Here is a 20,015-nt window from a genome sequence, read left to right on the forward strand (position 1 = left end):
TAAGTTCCCAACGTTGGCATTCAGCCCTCTTTTCCAGCTGCATTCTGCACACGGCCACTGCCCTCTGACTGTATCTTGTTCCCTTCCAGACCACACGTGGCCTGTGGGAGCTGGTCAGGGCCCTGGGGCAAGTGGACACGCTGGAGGGACTCGAGGACGACCTGTTCGCCTCTTACTTCCTCACCATCACCTGCTCCCCGGCCCGGCACCTCTCAGGAGCCCAGCAGGACCTGCCCAGTGACGCCAGTCCCCACAGGTAACGTGTGGGCCTGATGGATGCCAGCACCCATGCAGTGTCTGTGCTAACCCCGAGGAGGGGGAAGCTTCCTGCTTGGATCCTTTGTTGTCCAGGGACCCCTGACACCTTCGGGAGACCGAGGGTTCAGATCAGCCAGGCTTCTCATGCTTAGGAGTGGGCAGAGCTTCCCCTGGATACTCAGGGAACCAGAGAGCTCCTCAGAGTGGGCAGCTCATGGGGGCAGGGCTCAGGGCAACAGGGTGTTCAGGGGGGCACTGCATGTACTTTTCTCCCCAGGGTCAGTTTCCTGGCTGGGGGCGGAGGGGGCAATTTTCACATCTTTGGAGGAGAGCGAAGGTCACATGTGCAGACGCTCCCCCCTGCCCCTCCAGCCTCCACAGTTGGCGGCAGGGGAACCAAAGGCAGAAGTGGGGCAGCTTCTAGTCTCACCCTGATCCCTTCAGTGCTGCAGCAAGGGAGTCCTGCCCCCCCCCCGCACCCTGCCCAGAGAGCAAGCATCCCTGCGTCACCATCTCCGGCCTCCTTCTCTTCCCAGCATGGCTGTGCACGCCCTGGCACGGGTGCTGCACCTCAGGGGCAGTCAGCCAGCTGTGGAGCTAATGGACCAGGAGCGAGGCTGGCAGCTGCTGGAGGAGGCCCAGCCCTAGGGGTTCGCTCTCCTTAGCAGGTGAGGACAGAGACTGGAGGAGTCACATTCTCGCTCTGGAGCCTAGTGGGGCAGAGATGAGAGGGGGTGGCCAGGACCGGGCCGGATTCTGGCATGTGCAGCGTTGTCATGCACACGTCAACAGGAGCTCTTGTTCTCTTCCAGGGCCATGGTGATCCACACTAAGCAGGCCCTGAAGAGCATCCCGCGGCTCCTCCTTCCCAACCTCCAGGCCAGCCAGGAGGGTGAACTCATGGCCTGCACCGCCCTGTTTGCAGAGGTGAGCTTGGAGGACTTGGGGGAGGGTTAACCAGGCCCAAAAGCTAATGGAACAGGAGGCCAAGCTGGTCAGCCAATGAGAGATGGTCCTGCTGGTGTATTGCTTGTAAATTAATCCCTCTGCTGGGGACTCCCGTGGGGTTTGGGAGCGCCCCACTGGAACCAGAGGGAGTGCTCTGCTCTGCTCGTGTCGCTTCTGTTAAGCTCAGCTGAAGCCAGCCTCTCATGAACAGCAGTCGGTACGGATTTAAGTCACCTCCTGACCCCTGATCATACTCCCTTCCCCTTGCTCCGGCCGGGCTAGGACCCACTGACCTCGCCCAGCCCTCTCTGATAGCTCCATTTGGTCCCTTTAGTTCCTCGGCAGTCCCTTGCTGATGGAGACTGAGCCCAAGGCGATGCAGAAGCAGGTTGTGAGGGTCATGCTGCAGTGGACAAAGGACAGCAACATCCATATTCAAGGCAGAGCGCTGCACGGCCTCAGGAACGCAGTAACCTAGTTCCCGGACAAGGTGGGTCTGGAATGGCAGGGTACTAGGCAGAGAGGGCTGGGTAGGAAGCTCCTGGTTCCCCTTCTCCCCAGCCCCTGGCTCTTGTGGAGCAGACTGGGCTGTAGGCTCACTTGCCCGGACTGTGGTTACACTCAGGCTGACAGAGCGTTGCTGACCGAGCAGCTTCCAGCCCCTTCTCTACAGGACAGGAAGAAATGAGACCAGATCCTGGGGAGCTTTGTCTGTGCCATGTGCAAATGCTGCGACCCCGCGCCGCTCTGGACACCATGGAAGGGCTCTGCTGGATGCTGCGGAAACCCAAGGTGCCTCTGAAGGGGCACGTCGCCGTCCTGCTGGCCCTGCAGGCAAGAACATTCTTTGAGGATGTAAGTACCAAGCAGGGCAGGCCCCATGGCACTATAGGGCACCCCACAGGGGGAGATGCTCAGAACCTGCCCTCATGCAGAGGGGGCTCAGTGTCCGATGCAGGCATGTTCCTGGACTTGTGGGGAAGCTCAGCTCCTCTGCCAGGGGAGACAGGGATAGAGTCATTCTTGGGCCCTGGGCCCACAATTATTTGGCAGCACTGTGGCCCAGCAGGAAGGAGGGGAGTTTGCAGAGAATTGTCCTGTTGTTTGAACTAGCTGAAACCTCTCCGGGCTCTGCAGCTGCCAGGCTGATTCCCAAAGCATGTGAGGGCCTGAGCCTGTCCCCCACTAACCACCCTGCACCCCCTGTCTGCAGGAGAACAGCGGCCTGAGGCAGGCCTCCATGGAGCTCTTTGGCCACCTCAGCAAATTTGTTTCCAAGAAGTCGTCCCTCTTTAGGGCTGAGGTGGAGAAGAGCATGGGGACGCTGCTCATTCACCTACAGGATGGGAACCCCCAGGTGACCCAGGTGAGTGCAGCTGAGGGCTCATAGGGGCAGGGGTGGCTGGGGGCATTATAACAACATGGCAAGGGTGGTGCAAACTCCACCCTCCAAGCCCCAGCTCTCCTCAGTGCTGACCTGTGGCACCCAGGACAGGGACCCCCCCACTAGTCCAGCCCTCCCTCACCCCACGCAGAGCTCTGCCAGCCCTCAGAGCGTAGCTGTAGGGCAGATCTGTGGGGTTTCCTTCTCCTCCTCCATTCCCCACAGACACTTCCAGCCTCCCTGCCCAGCCAGACTCTCGGTGGCTTTGGCTCCATTTTACAGCCTGCCTTGTTTAGTGGCCAGGCCCAGGTCTATCTATGGCCCCTAGCAAGTGACCTGACCCAAGCAGGGCCTCAGGGAAGGGAAGGTCGCTGAGGCCGGCTGGCTCTCCATTGCTGCTGCCCTGCCCTCACTTGTGTGTTAGCTCCTGTCTGGTAATGACTAGCATCCTGCAGCAATCCCCCCCTCCCCCCCCGAATAGCAGCCCCCAGTAGTGCCTGGGATTGAGGGGAGGTCACGTACGTTGGTCACTGGGCAGTGCTGTTAACGGCCTGACAGGGACCCACAGGGAATGGCCCCAGCCCTACTTCCTATTATCTCTCCCTGCCCCACGAGTCCGGGGCCCAGTGCCACATGCACACTGCCAGCAGGGGGGAGGGGCTGGCCTCATCTGCCCACACATAAACCCACCCAATTTCCCCCCTGTGACGGGTTGGATCACAGAAACCCCCTTTGGGCTGCCAGCTGATGTGCCAAGACTACTTCTGCCCCAGCTTTCCCTGCCAGCTTGGGCCTCCAGCACCCTGTCTTGCTGAGCCAAACACCCAGGGTCTGAACCACGTGCCCCAAAGCTGCAGACTTAACTGAAAGCAGCTTAAGAAGTGTTCCTGTCTTTAACACTCAGATGCCCAACTCCCAATGGGGTCCAAACCCCAAATAAATCCATTTTACCCTGTATAAACTCATAAATTATTCGCCCTCTATAACACTGAGAGAGAGATGCACAGCTGTTTGCCCCCCTCCCCCAGGTATTAATACATACTCTGGGTTAATTAATAAGTAAAAAGTGATTTTATTAAATACAGAAAGTAGGATTTAAGTGGCTCCAAGTAGTAACAGACAGAACAAAGTGAATTACCAGGCAAAATAAAATAAAACACGCAAGCCTAAGCCTAGTACAGTAATAAAACTGAATACAGATAAAATCTCACCCTCAGAGATGTTTCAGTAAGTTTCTTTCACAGACTGGCTGCCTTCCTAGTCTGGGCACAATCCTTTCCCCAGTACAGCCCTAGTTCCAGCTCAGGTGTAGCTAGGGGATTTCTCATGATGGCTGCCCCATTTGTTTTGTTCCACCCACCTATATATCTTTTGCATAAGGCGGGAATCCTTTGTCCCTCTGGGTTCCCACCCCTCCCTCTCAATGGAAAAGCACCATGTTAAAGATGGATTCCAGTTCAGGTGACATGATCACATGTCACCGTAAGACTTCATTACCCACTTGCCAGCGCACAGGTATACAGGAAGACTTACAAGTAAAACAGAGCCATCTACAGTCAATTGTCCTGGTTAATGGGAGCAATTAAGATTCCAAACCATCATTAATGGCCCACACTTTGCATAACTACAATAGGACCTCAGAGTTATATTTCATATTTCTAGTTTCAGATACAAGAGTGATACATTTATGCAAATAGGATGACCTCACTCAGTAGATTATAAGCTTTGTAATGATACCTTACAAGAGACCTTTAGCATGAAACATATTCCAGTTACATTATATTCACACTCATTAGCATATTTTTATAAAATCATATAGAGTGTAATGTCACCCCCCGCCACCTTCCCACCTCCCTGGGACAAAGGGGTAGCTAAGGCTCCTTGGAGCCAGATGCAGGAGGGCTCTGCGGCCAGAGGGTCTCCTCTGTCCTGGGCCCGGGCGAGCCCAGCACCTGCAGCAGGTGTGTGCTTCACGCCAGCTCCCAGCCTTGGGCACAACACCTCTCCTGGCCTTTGTGGGGCACAAGGCCAAAGGCAAAATGATCCCAATAATCTTGGGGATTGACTCTCCACCCAGCTCCTTCCTCTCCTCTGCATGGATGGATTGGGGACAGGGGGGCACCTTGAAGGACAGAAATACAAGCGGTGGATAGTGCCCCGCATTCTGTTAAATAACCAGGCCCGCCTGCCTCCCCTAGGATACATGGTGGACAACTGAAGACAGAGAAGAGAAGGCTTGGAACGCCCGCCCTACTGTAAGTCACAGCTGAGGCATATTGCTGGGGGGGGGGGGGAACGGGATGAGGAGGGGTTCTAGGGGCAGGGGGCAGCAGCCACATTGCACAATGGGTGGGAGCCAGAACCCAGATGGAGTGACATGCAGAGTGTAGGAGCAGGGAGAAAGCCCTCAGGGCTGGCTCTGGGGTATCCTCTCCCAGGCCCTAGTTTGAAACTCCCTGCCCTTTGGGGTGTTCTCATCCTGGCCCAGGCAGGAGCCATGGCTGGTCAGCAGGGTCTGGGAGTCAGAGGTGGGTCGTTCCTGGCAGGCAGGGGGCAGTGGCAAGCAGAGAACCCCCTACTCCCTCGCCAGCTGTGGTGCCGCCGGCAGGGACTCTGAGCAGCCCCAGCCCAGCGCAAGGCAGGGGGCTGCTCTGAGCCTCATTTGGTGCTAACTCTGCAGAACCCAGCCTGGCATACGCCAGGAAGTCGCGTTGCAGACCCACCATGAACCATGTCTCCCAAGGATTGCTGCCAGCCCCCTGCACGCACAGAGCAGCTGACCACCACCCCAAACCTCCACACAGCCCCAGCTAAGCTTATGGGGATACGAAATCTAGCTCTGAGCCTCCCTGCCTTCAACAGATGATCATGCCCCAAAAGCCTGCACCAGAACAGAGGAAACAGAGCAAGGTGCTGAGGAAATACATCCCAGGGCTGGAGTGTGCAGTCCAACCCCCCGCCCCATCACAGGCATTAGTTCAGTCAGAGGCTGACCCTGTCAGCTGCTCCCTAGGCAGAAGCCGGCCAGGTGCTGAGCAGGCTGTCCTAGGCCTGGTGCTTCAATGCCTACATAGGCTGCAGTCAGCGCAAGAAGGGTGGGCAGGGGTTGGCATAGAGCCACAGGCTGAACTACAGGCCGCAAGCAGATCCAGCATCGCTTCTCACAGCCCCAATCCACAGAGCAAAGGAGGAATAAGGCTGCTGCAGCCAGAATTTCCTTGACTCAGGCTGCAGGTCCTGGGTTCTCCCAGCATGCGGCCCTGGCTGTCAGAAAACTCCCCAGCTCCCTTTAACAAGCCACTCTCCCCACCCCACCCCCTGCGGGCACTGCCTAGGACAAACTGCAGGGGGCCAGCTCTTGCTTAGGGAGGGGGAGTTTGAGCTCTTTACATTAGCTTTGTAGTGAAGCGAGCACCTAACCAGCAAGACCACTAATAACAGCAAGAGCCAAGAGGTTACTTGAGCAAAACAAATACTTTAAAGGAGGCAGGGCGGAGAGTAAAGAGGAGCCTGAATTACAGCGGGTAGCATGTAAGCGGGAAAGTAGAAGTGCTAAGATGGCTTGTGAAGAGCAAATAACTGAAGGTATATAGACAAACACTAAGAAACACTTTAAGGCATCAGAAGCCTGTGAAAGAATGGGTGGATTCAAGAGAGCAATTAAAGACGACAAGGACATTGCTGAGAAGCTAATATTTGTGTGTGTGCACATCTCCTGCCGTTACCACAGAGGCTGTTGGAGAGAGATCTGTCCCAGACCAGTTTTCTTCTCGTAATAGAGGTGCCACTGGGGCTTGAGATTAAAGCAGAGGCGGTCCTGGACCAAGCTGATACTTTACAAAAAGTAATCTCCCCCAGTTCTTCAAACTGGACTTCGTTCTGCTCTTGCATCTAGAACCTTCCATTTTTTCTTTCTAAAATTCAGAAGTCCTACCTTGGACAAGTCCCCATCTGCGTGTGAATTAAAGCATGAGAGTATCAAACCCTGAACACAAGTTTGTAATATTGTTTGCAGTAACTAGCATCCCCAGTGTCCAGGCCGCCACGACCAGCAGCTGCGGGGTGGCTGTTGGGTTCTCAGGGCCTCGCTGCAGGGTCTATCCTCACAGCAATTGCTGCTGCATACTCCAGCCTAGTGAAGGGAAAGGAAATCTTTGTGCAGAATCAGGCTTATATATTCTGTTGTGCCCTCATTACAGGTCAGCTTTATAAAGCAACACACAAGAACACAAGGGCATAACTGCCTTTCCTAAGTGAGGGTAGCTGCTAAGTCTGAGGGTAGCTGCATGCTAATGACTGCATAGGGATGATACCCAAGATCTCATGTTCACTCCCCAGATAGACTTGCAAAGATCCACGCCCACAGTAGACACCTCTCACCACAAAACTCAGCTTGTTACATTTCCTGACACCCTCCCTATTTACAACCTATGCAGTTGGCTGCTTTTTAAAGACAAGTGCGTGTTGCAAACTCACGTTTTGTTATCCATTTCCTTCTTTGCAAACAAAGATTCAGGCGGAGAGAAATTCCGGCATAGTTTTTCCTGCAGGTCTAGCTACTTAGATGCTCTGCTCACACAGGCAGGCTGATCATGTGGGCTGGACCACGCTGCTGTGTGGATGAGGGAAGCCTATGAAAGGTGGGGTGTAAAACGGCATACTCACTGAAGATGCTCAGACCAAACTTGGGTCAGGATGCAATGCTACAACAGTCCAGCAGGGGGAGCCACCCCAGGAGTAATGGGCAGGCTGCCAGTGAATGTCCCCATATAGGCAAGAGAGCACTTGCAGAGACCTGTGAGAAAGCAGGAGGATGCCCAGGTTACTGCCTTGCCGAGTTCCAGCAGGGAGGTGTCTCTTTCTCACCAAGATCTACCCGAGCTCTGATCTCTAGGTTAGGAGCCTTTTATTTGGCGCTGCAGGCCTCACTCATACACCTGCCAACCAAGCAAGGCCTTTGAGCCCCATTTGCACCATACAGAACAAACAGACTCACTCACCTCGAGGGTGCCCTTTTTGTATGTCTAGGACTTTTCCATCTTCTCCTCCTCCACAGAGGGGAAGAGATTGGAAGCTCCAGCTCCTGAATTGTACTACTGGGGACACACACTGATCACCAGTGACTTATTAGGGGACTAAATAGGGAACCCTGGAGACAAGGGTATTTCCCCAACCTGCCTAGGGTGGAGAAACATTAAGATTCAGGTCCCAGGAGTCCAGAACCTCTCTTGAGTTTGCCCTCTACAATCCGTTCTCTCCGGGTGGAGCCTGACAGAAAAACAAGAGATTAGTGGCCAAGGGCACAGAGGGCTGCCGTGTATCCCCTCTGGGAACCAAGGCTCAGGAGAAAAGGCTAGTGGCCTGCCAAGCAGCTTCTCTGGCCCGTCAACAAATCTTCCCCAGAACTTCTGAGCTACATGCAGGCTGCAAGGAGGGTATCGCTCAGTGAGAATTCACCTCTGGCAGGTAGCCCTATCAAGAGCGGGGGTGGGGGGATCGGAATGACATGAGCCCAGGATGGGCTTCCTTTCTGGGACAGTAGAGCTGGGCAATCTGCAGCAGAGGCTCACGCTGCAAATCCAAGACAACATCATCATCATGTTCAGCCTCACCACGAGCAGACGCCTGGCATGTAATCAAGTCTCCATTCTGTCCTCGTCCAAAACTTGAAATCAAACTCTTACCTTCTCGACATTAAAGACTGCGACAGATGTCCGTGTTGTGTAAACAGGCAGTGAGGTTATGCAACCTAGGCAGAAACAGGCACTCAAATACTGCACTGATGGGGGCCTTGTAAGGATGTAAAGTAGTCAGATTAACAGTAGCATCTTTATATAGGAGGATCCTTGAACAATGCCCCCAAGCTATTGGACTCAAAGCAAGAACAAGCATCTCTTGTTCACCTCTCAGTAGGAGAGCTCAGGGAAGAGAAGAGAAGCCACAGCTCGTATCGAATCTGCTCTTTAGCAGACTTAGGGTGACCAGATAGCAAGTGTGAAAAAGCAGAACAAGGTGTGGAGGGGTAATAGGAGCCTATATAAAACAAAGCCCTGAATATCGGGACTGTCCCTATAAAATCGGGACATCTGGTCACCCTAAACAGACTACACGCTGCACATCAGTCATACAGCAGCAGCGTTGATGAATTAATCTAGAATGAGAATATGGTATCTGCACCATCCAGGTCTAAAATGGGGTAAATGCACACAAGGCAGACTTTGAATAATGCTTGGGCAATACAAAGCCAACTCTCTCCTCCATGCAAGTTCTGCTGGTTGGATGTGAAGATACTAGGGTGGGGTTGCAGTCATGGAGGTGATGTTTTATAAAAATACTCCTGGAAGACCACTAAATTGCTTCTACTACACAGCCACTTCCTAGGGGAATCCAAAGAGATTAGGTTTCATTTGGGACACCTTCCAGAAAGCAGCTGAGGAGAGAGGTGCTTCAGCTGCCTTGTGAACATGTACTTCCAACAGATTCTCTACCACCCAACTGGGAAAAGTCTCCATGTGTGTCAAAGACGGGGCCGCTTACAGCTGAGGGTGAGAAGTTTTAAAGCACCCCTTAGTGAAACCACTCTGATTACCAGACAATGCCAGGATTAACTGCCTCCAGTACCATGTCACTAATCCAGCATGCCAGGGACATCACAGAGTGCAAAGGCAAATGCGGTGGTTTTCTAGCAGCGGTTTTGCTTGACCTAGATACAGAATTCTGGTTTTGCCTGGGAAGGAACAAGAGATTCTTTAGAACCTTTGAAAGCGTTACAGCTTTAGGCACCAGAGAGGCAAATGCTTCCTCAGATTTTCAACCTTCAGTAAGATGTGGCAGCTCTTACAGAGACAAGCAAGAAAGTGCCTGGAGACACAGAAGAGCTACCCTGAAGTCACAGCCTTTTGCTGGCCTGTCACCAACAGCTGGCGAAGGAAGCTGCACATGCTGCAGTGCTCCTGGTCTGGCCGCACCAACACGCGTGGCAGCATCACTGAGTCAAGACAGCATTCACCAGATGGTCTGGCTCCCTGGAAAGTCCTCCAACAGCCCAGCTTTAGACGTGCCTGTGGGGCAGTGTCCCAGGACAGGCAAATCGGAGGATTTTAAAAAAATATTTTTTTTGTGCAACAGCCTCAAAACTCAAAAGAATGGGAGATGGACAAATGACTCCGCTGAACTGAAGCCTGTGGGCTGCACTTCCACACATGCATCTTTGTTGGATTTTTTTATTTATTTTTTTAAAGCTGCAGTCCCAAAGGAATGTTTCGGGGGAAGTTCTGGGTTCTACAGGAGGTCGGACAAGGTTCTAAGGCCAGAAGGGATCATTGTGATCTATGACCCTTGCTTGCTGGCATCCCTAAGTTCAGAGTCCAAAAGGGATGACTTCAAAGGGAGGCTCAACGGCACTGTTGAAAATGAATCAGACAGGCTATCCAGTGAGTTAGAGCACCTTCCGACATTGCCATTATTTGCATCTCTCGGGTCCCCCTATTCATTATTAGTGGACTTGCAGTCTGTATTCAGTGTGCCTTAGCATATGGCTTTGGATACCCAATGACAGCTGGTTGAGCTTTTCTGGTAGTTCTGTGTATTTCCACAACACAATTACCTCATGGGGCTTCCTCACCCAACAGGAAGAGACAGAGGAAAAACTATTAAACTGTTCCAGAAAATACTGAGTACAAAGTGCAATGTTACCATTTAAGCTAAAAACATTCAACGTTCATGTCAGGGTGGCTGGGTGTTTAGTGGCCCTAAACTCCATGACTGGGTATGTGACAGACCTCAATTTCGAAGCACTGGATGTAGGCAAAGGGAGTGTTGAAGACAGCTCTAAATCAAAAAAGAATCCGGCTAAAGAGATCTGTTAATTTGTTAAGCAACCAAAAAGGATTGATTTGTTATTTAACAGCCCTGCTGCTAACACGACAGAGGGAGAGATTTTTTTTTGACATTTCCACTGGCTGGTAAATTGTATTACCCCATTTCCCAGACTGACTCAAGGGATGGGGGCAGGGGTGGGGATGTCAACCCCTTCCCCCAGCAGCTTTAGTGGAACTGAAATTTACATGGCTGATAACTTCCTTATTTGTTCTGATCTATAGCAGCTGGAATGACCTCCCAACTCCAGGGGAAGAGGTGGTTAATTATTGGCTTGTGGCCACCACAAAATGTTGCAACTGCTACAAAATAAAGAGTTTATAACCTCTGAACAGGAATTGGGAATTGCTTACAAATTAGTATCTGGAATCCAGAGGCGATACCCTTAAATTTATCTGCTAGGGTAAGTTAAACATTGGTCATTTGTGAGTGTGCTAAACAGAGATCAAACTTTCAGGCGTACTATCTTCTCTCACCACCTCTAATTCTGTTTTTATTAACAGGAGCGATTCCATCAGATGCATCTCCCTCCCTTCCCTCAAGAGAGTGTGTGTCAAGATCTCATTGTGTATGATCAAGAAGGAAGAAGAATCTGTACACAATGATTAGCCCTGATATTTTAATGGAAATACTGCACTACAGTCAAGTTTACAACATTTGTATAGAAATCATCACATGGATAGGTGGCCAAGGATCACATTACAGAATACAAAAAGCAATTTAAAGTAAAAAGAAATCTTTGCTATTGTACAGGCTGGGATCAGAGCTTGGAGCTCAGAAGTCAGACATCAGGAGGGATGAAAGCTGTAGGTGAAAACCCTGCTGCAGGAGAAGATCTCCTTGTGTTTTATTGGGTTTTTTTCCTGGGTACCTTGAACAGCAGGAATCCCGCCATGTTAACCCCATTCCGCTCAAATAACATGCAGGCACAGACTCTTGGACAAAAACACCCACAAAGCAGCAGCAGCTGTTACTTCCAAGCTGGTAAAGTCTAAATCATCCAGACTTCCACTTTCAGATCAGCTTTAACATACATTGAAAAGAAACACCTGAGGGTGGGGTGAGGCGCAGGGGAGTGTGTGTAAAACCTTTGAAATGGAAGAGGACACAATAAAACCCCCTTCCTGTCTGAACACAGCAAAAGGAGGAGAAACGGGACAGGTAACTTATTGCTGGCAAACTCTGAAAACTCCCCAGTGGGCTCTTTACTCTCTTTTCCTTTCTCCATAGGAGGCTCCCATTCTTCACCATGGCTGGAACTACTCTCTGTACATTGGCTGCCAATGACTAGTGACCCTTATAGGCCATGCACTTTCACCACTCTGCTCTCCCAGGCTGCACAAAGGCTGGAGCAATTGCCCTCCCCCCGACCCTCTCTCCCCAGCTTCTCCATCTCTCTGCCGGGGAAGGTAAGAACTCAGTTCTGAGGGGACAACCAGCTGTCTTGAAATCCCTGGGACAGATTTAAGAAGTGGACTTTGAAAAGCAGCAAAGCTGCATTCACAGCTCTCCAGCTGGGATGACGGAAGCTGTTCGGGCACAACTGGCAGCATTGTTTTGTGCAAGGAAAAGATGCCTCCTTTGAGGAGGAGAGACAGTGCAGTTGGGTCTGTCGTGGCTTACGAAGTCCAGGCCAACTTGTCTGAAAACCAAAATCTTCCAATGCTTAAATATCTGCCAGCACTAAACTTCTATGCTTAAAAAAATATATATCCCATTTGTGGATTTCACTAGTGAAATGCGTCACACAGCCTACCAGCCTTGCCTTTCTCTCTCTCACACACCAACACACACACACACAGAGACACAAAGCAGCTCTAATCAAATACTGGTTTGGTACTTAGGATGTTTTCTCCAATACTGAGAGGGAAAATACATAAGCACAATCAACCCCAGCTAGGTAGCTCAGCAACACTTCCCAAAAGCGAAGGTTCTCTGAGCTGGAAGACCAGGTGGATAAAAATTACCCACCAAAAAAAAAAAATTTAAAAGTTAAAAATTATATAATATATATTTATATATCATAACAGGCTGCTTAGAACATGATCATGTTCACCACAAAACACACACATTGCCTCTGCCTTCTCCCCTCAGATTGTGAAGCCAATAATAAAATGGTCAAATGTCCCCTCTCCCCACTGCAAACTGCATGCTGCATGGTGCCTTTCAGAGCAGGAACAGGGCCGTGGGTGAGCGAGTGTCTTCCTCAATAAGAACCAAGATGTACTTTTATTTACAAAAGAAAGGAGAGAAAAGTTTCCACACAAAAGCACTACAATGATAACTCCCTTTGGTAAAAAGTGTAATAAATGTCTCCATAGGTCTGTTTGTAGGTACTAACTCTCAAGCCACCTGGTACTATGGTACACAAGAAGCTGGTACAGTTATGCTAGCACATCAAGCATACTTCCTTTAATAAAAAAACAAAAAAAAAATTGACAATATGTACATTTATTTACAAAAAAGGAAGGGGAACATGTTAAAATTGTGTTGTTTCTGCTGTGTGTGCGTATGTGTGTGAAAAGCTGGTGCATGGCACTAGGAGAGACTAGTAAACAAGCAGGTACAAAACGGTCCCACTGGCACTAGAAAGGACAGACCGATCTGAACTGGTTGAAACAGGAGTCCAGCAGGGTGAAGGAGGGAAGTCGAGGGTCAGATCCAGGAGATGGTGTTCTCGACACCCGGACTGCAGAGCTGGGTGACCCCGTGTGAGATCCTGGCAAACCTACAGCAGCCTAACAGAGGAGAATCCAGTTGTGATAGGCACCTCTGGGTTTCACGACATATCTGAGCATGTAACTTTAAATGCACCACTCCGGTCAGGATGTATGCAACATCCAGTTCTCGTCCCTTGTAGCTCAGGCCATCGAGGAGTTAGTCTCAAACCTGCTGGTGCGTATGAGCTAGCTGCATTTCTCTAGGATCACTCAGTTCTGAAAAGGGTCCTTCCCTCCACAGTGCACGCTGAAGTCAGAGGCCTGTTGGCAACAGTTCCAGCTTAGGTTTGTAGAGATCCGTATTCCTAAACCGAATCCCGCTGGTCACAGGCTGTACCAGCTGCACACTAGTCAACTGGCCATGTTACGGAGATACACAGTGAGGGGAGAAAGGCATCTTCCTCGTTTCCTTGATACGCACACACACACACACCCCACGTGATCTTCCCTCACTCAGGGACTTTACGGTGTCTTGAATATTGTGCCGTATTTGACACGGTACTTGTTAATGCTCACAAAGTGCAGGGTCTCTGTATCACAGGTGGTGGTACAGGGCACCAAACCCTCCAACCCTTCTCCCATTAGCCACTTGTTTGTCTCAGCTGCCATTTCACGGGTCACATGCTCCTTGGTCCATTTGTCCACCCAGGCTTGGAACCGCTGGTGCAGCCGCTTGCTCACTCTTTCATGGGACTACAGAAATGGGAGACACAAAAAAAAAAATAAAAGGCTACAGCCCCCGACATTCAAGATGACGAAGCACTTACAAAGAAAAAACACAACCACTTCCTTAGGCCGACAGATTTAGCTCTGCTGGGGAACAGACAATACAAACACTGGCCCTCGCTGACTAATCAAGGGAAAGTGTCAGTAAATTGGAGGCAGTGTATGAACAAGCAGACACAGACACCCTTATTGCCCAACTGGAAATCCTCAAAAGCCTAGTGTCAATGGAAATTAAGTCTGTGAAATCAAGTGCTCAGAAGTCATAAAATTCAAAAGTCATCAAATGTTTGTTGAACTCTGAACTATAATGTTAACTCTGCCACAGTGTATATCCTGTATATTTTATGGAATGGATTCAACACTGTGTTCATGATCAAAACAGGGACACATAAAAAATACATGTGCACCAGAGCAGAATTAAATCCTCAATAGAAGTAATGTCCAGAAGTTCCTGACTTGACTGCTTGATTATAACCCTAACGCTGCAATAACGCTAAGTTTCTCATATCATTTCCCCCATTAATGGCAGTGTCAGGTGATGCAAGACTGTGTTCAGCCTTCAAGGCAGGTGTTTATAAAAAACAATACAGAAACATTTTCACGTGTGTGCAAGAATTCCAGCTGGAAGAGAAGAGGGGGGTGCTGAGACAGATATATTTGTTCCCAACTTCTCACAGCGCATGCACACGGCACCCCCACTAAAATAAAGTTATTTTTAGACTGAAACAGAGCCTAAGAAATTTCAAACCAAAAAGGAATCTGAGTAAAGTTATGAGTAATTTAATAAAGGGTTATTTGAAGTTTAACACTGACTTAATTACAGTGGTCAGTCCCAGTAGCTACTATACATATTCCCATCGCTGTGCTATTCTGCTAGAACCAGAACGTCTGAGTCCTGGGAAAATACGCATTGTGACATTTCCAAGGCGGACGGATTTAAATCCATTTTTCCATTTGTATTTCAGCGATTTTCTAAAGAAAGATGCACTCTGGTTGATATAACCATTAAAACACTTTGACTTACAACTAAACAGACGCTTTACAGTAGATTTGGTACATCTGTTTGCTACCTAGAAGTGTACACCATAACTCTATAAATTTAAGCAATTTATATAGCTTAATATTTTCAGATTCTTATTAACTGAACACTTTTAGTATGTTAGAAAATGGTGAATCATATATTACTTATTTACTAGATAATTAACTTTTTGCTCATGTTATGTGTCAATCTGCATTAGAATGGTAACTGGAATGTAAACAAACAAATAAACCAGTATATAAAATGTATTTGTATTAGACAAGACAACCTTAAATGTTTTAGGCACAAACTTTTCTTATCAAAAGATGTTTCACGTTGACAATTAAATAATTTATTAAACAGAGGGATTAACTGTAGTCAGTGAATTAAACTGATTATTTCAGGTTGGTCTGGGGAAATTTTCAAATATGCCTAAGTGAAAGTAACAGGGGCTTAAATTTCTAGTCTCACCTATGTCTCTTGAAAAGAAGACAGACAATCTCCTACATTACCTAGGCTCACCAACTGTGCTATATTTTTGAAGCTTGACCTCAAAAGTTAGATGCTTTCCCTGGCTCTTTCTTTATATTAGAAAAGAAGCCTTTAATTCAAAGGCTTTTTTTTTTTTTCTTTTTTTAAACAGTGGGTTCTGGATTCAGCATATTTATTTGTTATTTAAATGTCTTATTATAATCTTCTAAGTTTAGGCCTCAACATATATTGTATTAAATTCTGATTTCATTTTAAACGGGCTCATTTTTAAGAAGAAAAACTTGTAACTAACAAACATTTTTTAAAAGGCTTATATTTAATTAAAAAAAAACAAAACAAAAAAAACAAACAAACCAGTCTTCCAATTTTTATCCATCCTGGACCTTTCTGTATTATGACATCACTGCAGCTATCCTTGTCACAAACCCAGCACTTTCAAGCAGCTGGTATATTCATTTGCAGTGCTCCGCTGCCCGGGAGCAACCCTAGACTCCCACTCTCAGTGACTGCAGGGACAAGGCACAGCTCCTTGATGAGATGAGCTTGGAGGGCTATGTCAGTTTTTCAGCATTTCAGTTCTTTGCTATCCCCCTTTTTAGGCCCACCCTAACAAGGGGGATAGCAACCAATGTGAGGTCCCCCTAGGCAAGAAACCTACGAGTAAAAGGATGCTAACAGCTGCCTACTCTAAACGGGAGAGTTTGGGAAATGGAGGGGTAGGAAAGGAAGGGTTACATCTCAGGAACATTAAGAGGAAGTTTACAGCGTCCAGTGGACTAAACCATGTTGTGTCCAGTCCTCAAAGCAATATAAAGACGACTAAACATTACAGGAGAACAACCCCGCCCCGGAAACTTTATCTGACTCTCCCCAGATGCCCTTTGGGAGCAAGAGGTTCAGGGAAACACCAGCTGCTCATCCCATTCCTTTCACTCAACTCCTACCTGCTGAGCACGCAGCAGAGCGGTCCTCCTGTACATGTAATCTTCCGATTTGATCACGTACACCATCTTATAGGAGTTCAGTTTGAATTTACACTCCAGCTTGTCCAAGCTCTCCACATTCTCCATGGACTTCTTACTGTTTCCCTCCTTCCCTTCCTTCTCCTGCTGCTCCCGACCACGCTGACACTTACGGATCCGCCTCAAGTTCCTGTAAACCAGAGAATCCCTGCTGGGATTAGTGCTCATCCTCTGTCCACTAGGCTGGACACATCTGGTGGCTCCAGGCCAGCCCTTCGGAACCCAAAGTATTGCTCAGAGTGGAATGGTCACAAATTAAAGTCATTTAGGCTCATGTGCCTACCATAAGCCAACCCACTGATCTCAGCTGTTTACAGAGAGTGAGGGCCTTTCAAAGCTATTTTGCAACCAACTCCCTGCTAATGAAAAGCACTGTCTCAGCACCTGCTGCACTCAGCTAGAGGGTTATTGTAAGCCAAGGCAGTATTGCCAAAAAAAAAAAAAAAAAGGGGGTGGGGGGTGGGGGGAGCTGGTGACTCCCCAAACCTCTGACCTCCCTGCTGCCTGTGGACTATGCCCTCTCTCAGTCACTGGAGAGCAGGAGCCCAGGGTGGGCTCTTGGAATAAACAGCAGCACAGTGTCTCTATATGCTACTCCCAGGTTAATGTCTTCTAAAGTGGCAGAGTACTAAAAACAAACAAGAGACTGCAATAGCCAACACTGTGATGGAGTAAGATTTTCTCCCCCTGCTGACATGGGTACTTGTGGTCTGTGTGTCACTTTTCACAGCCACAGCTTGTTCACTCACCTTGGTAGGAAGACCGGCTTTTGGGCCAGGTGTTCCCGAAGTTCAGGAGAGGTAGAATCAGAGTTGACATACCGCTCTACGTAGTCTGACCAACGCTGAAATTGGGCACAGAACACAAGGAGTTAACCAACATCTGCCAAATCAAACAACTCAAACCCAACTCTGAAGGGGTTAGGTTTGAAGTAGATGAAAGAAAAGCAATCTTTAGAGACTCCATATATTTCACACAGGTCCCACTCACTCTCCCCCCATGGACGGACTTGCACCTGTGCTGTCTGGTTTTTTAAATTGTTAATGAAAGAGATGCCAACGAGGACTGTTCAACCCAATTCACTGAGTGCACTGTGTCACATAATGAATGTGTCCCGTAGGACTAGAAGCAAGTCATAAACAATAGCATCTGAAACACTGACAGCTCTGCCATCTTTAACCAGTATACCCCTGTTTAAACTTTACAAGCTTAATAGCTGCAGCTGAACTCCGAGGACAATCTGCTCTTACCTCTGCCTCTACAGGGTCATCTGAGTTCTCCTCTTCGGTGTCCAGCAGCTCGATGGTTAATTGGACCTGGCCTCTGCTCTGAATGAACATCAGCTACAAAACAGAATGCGGAAGAGGACTTCGTAACAAATTATTCAGAAAAATAAATCCCTTTCCACCAGGGAAAAGAACACGGAAGGAGTTTTGACAATGAGTGGGAAGTTCTAAATCACTAAGGAGCTAATCTAACAGAGGGTAAAAGGAATAAGGTTAAAGAAATTATTCTACATATATCAGCAGAAGAGAATTCCTGGACAGAGAACCATGACATGCTTAAAGAGAGTTGGAAGAGAAAAGCATGAACTGCTGTAGTGAACAGTTGGTATTTTATTAACGATCAGACAAAATCGCTGTTACCCACAAAGTTCACTCAAAATTGGGATGTTTCTAAAGGCAAAGCAAGAAGCTGGACCCCTTTTAGCAGCATGCTGTTTTCTGATCAATTTATGCAGTTTCAGTTCTTTGCTTCCCTGTTTATTTTGAGACTCTCAGTGGGAACACAGAGACACCCTATAAATATCAAAGCCATTATCAATGAATTTCACTAGTTAAAGATGGGCCCGGCCACTTCTGATTTCACAGTGACGAGAAGTATGGATTTGATTTTAACTGTGAGTCAAGTTTATTTAACGCATAGGTGGCAAATATTAGTAAGAGACCATTACAGTCTACAATGGATGAGATGGAAAAAAGGTGGACAGCTCCAGTGACCCACACCAGAGGAGGGAGAGGGAGAGAGAGATTAAAAACCTAGTGACAGCAATCAATCAATACAGTATTACTCTGGTTTTGGGATACTGAGAAATACAGGGAAATCCTAGCTTTATTTCAGGATATGTATTTTTCCATCTTCCTTGCAAATGTCCCATTTCCGAGGAACTCTTTATAGAAATATTTATCTGTTTTTTTCTGTACATTCTACAGTTCCTGTCTGGGTTTATGCAAGCCCCGCCAAGGGCTATATAAAAACTGACAGTCACAGAGCAGGTACCCGGCAGCTCCAGGCTAGAATGCACAATCAGATCTACCTGTCAAGCTCTATGAGCGCTGTGGAGCACACAGGTGTCCAGAGGTCCTTGGGATATTTGGATAGTTACGTAAAATGAAAAGCTGAGCCCATTCTCCTTTCTCAGCAAGCCTTCATACTTCCCCTCCTCTCTCAGCAAGCTCATCCAGAGTCCTCCTCCAAGTGTCAGCAGATATGGTTTTTACCTTGAAACAGTTCTCGTCCGACATGAGCTGCTCGGCTTTGCGCTGGTACGTGGCCTCCACAAGGGTCCGAGATGATTGTGAGGACAGCAGGCCTCCGGTAGCTCCATTGTTATTCTCCGACAGGTAAAGGTCTGTCACCTGCACACAGATCTCATCGCTCACTATGTGCTGAAGCTGGGAGCAGGAAGGACACGGAGAAGAGGAGTTAGTGAAGAGGGTTTTAAATGCCTCTGGACTTGGTGCACTGCATACTGCAGTAGCTCCCTCTCCCCAACCCAAGACAGTCAGAGGGCTTTGCACTAGTGTGCAGAATGGACAACCTGCCTTCTGCAGTCAGGCAGTAAACAAAACAGAACGCTAAGAAAATCTCCAAAATAAACTTCTCCATGTGGCATCAAGCAGAGTTTGACATTAATCAAAACAAGCAAGGCTGAGCCTTCACCATCTGCCTGCGCTTCTATACTCAGAGTTTCTGAGCCCTTTCTTACAGAGATGTCCTTCTCGAGATACGGTGATCACAACACAGAATTCCAGCTAGCTGGGGGATTTGTTAGTTTTATGCAAACACTTATGTCAAAAACTATAATTGATAAGAGGGAAACCATTTTATCTCCCCTGCATACATATACGCTGTGGCAGAATTGGTCAGATTTCCAGTTTTTCTCCACTATGCAAGTCTCATAATCAGCTAAAGAATATGTCCATCAATGCAGATTAGAAATGAACATACCCTTAAAAATTCCTGCTTCAAACCTTTGTCTGGTCAAACCACAGCAAAAAAAATTCTAGCCATCTAAGTATTAAAACTAAAAAAACAATTATTTAGGTTACGAACATGGTAGCCTCTTCTATTGTGAATTACAACTACATCCACTGGAAAACATCACGTCCTTTAAAATAAATAATGATGCTGGCAAAGTACAGTTACACATACAAAGTAACTACAGATAAATAACCTTTAAGTAAGCATTATGAAGGAAATGTCTGACAGCTGGCAAAGATTTAGACCATCGAGGTACGTGGGAAGGGCTTGTTAGGCAGTTCTCTTGCCATGAAATCGCTACACCA

At 48.2% G+C, this 20,015-nt stretch overlaps 1 protein-coding gene and 1 pseudogene across 9 annotated transcripts in view; one reads left to right on the forward strand and one right to left on the reverse strand.

Annotated features, from left to right (window-relative positions):
- LOC122462025 overlaps nucleotides 1–11,103 on the forward strand; it is a 27,418-nt pseudogene extending 16,315 nt beyond the window's left edge.
- The window catches only part of SIN3A (SIN3 transcription regulator family member A), a 59,978-nt gene continuing 51,036 nt past the window's right edge, over nucleotides 11,074–20,015 (reverse strand). For 5 of the 9 annotated variants that reach the window (XM_037909927.2, XM_037909931.2, XM_037909926.2 and 2 more), the window contains 5 exons: nucleotides 18,948–19,121; nucleotides 17,697–17,789; nucleotides 17,196–17,290; nucleotides 16,369–16,594; nucleotides 11,074–13,881 (listed from right to left, as the gene is read on the reverse strand). In XM_037909927.2, coding sequence (XP_037765855.1) covers nucleotides 13,651–13,881; nucleotides 16,369–16,594; nucleotides 17,196–17,290; nucleotides 17,697–17,789; nucleotides 18,948–19,121 — 819 coding nt within the window. In that variant the 3' untranslated portion in view covers nucleotides 11,074–13,650. The remainder of the gene's footprint in view (nucleotides 13,882–16,368; nucleotides 16,595–17,195; nucleotides 17,291–17,696; nucleotides 17,790–18,947; nucleotides 19,122–20,015) is intronic. The other 4 variants (XM_043523460.1, XM_037909928.2, XM_037909930.2 and 1 more) reach the window with 2 other exon arrangements.

The sequence above is a fragment of the Chelonia mydas genome, chromosome 10, assembly GCF_015237465.2.
Source record: "Chelonia mydas isolate rCheMyd1 chromosome 10, rCheMyd1.pri.v2, whole genome shotgun sequence".
NCBI lineage: Eukaryota > Metazoa > Chordata > Testudines > Cheloniidae > Chelonia > Chelonia mydas.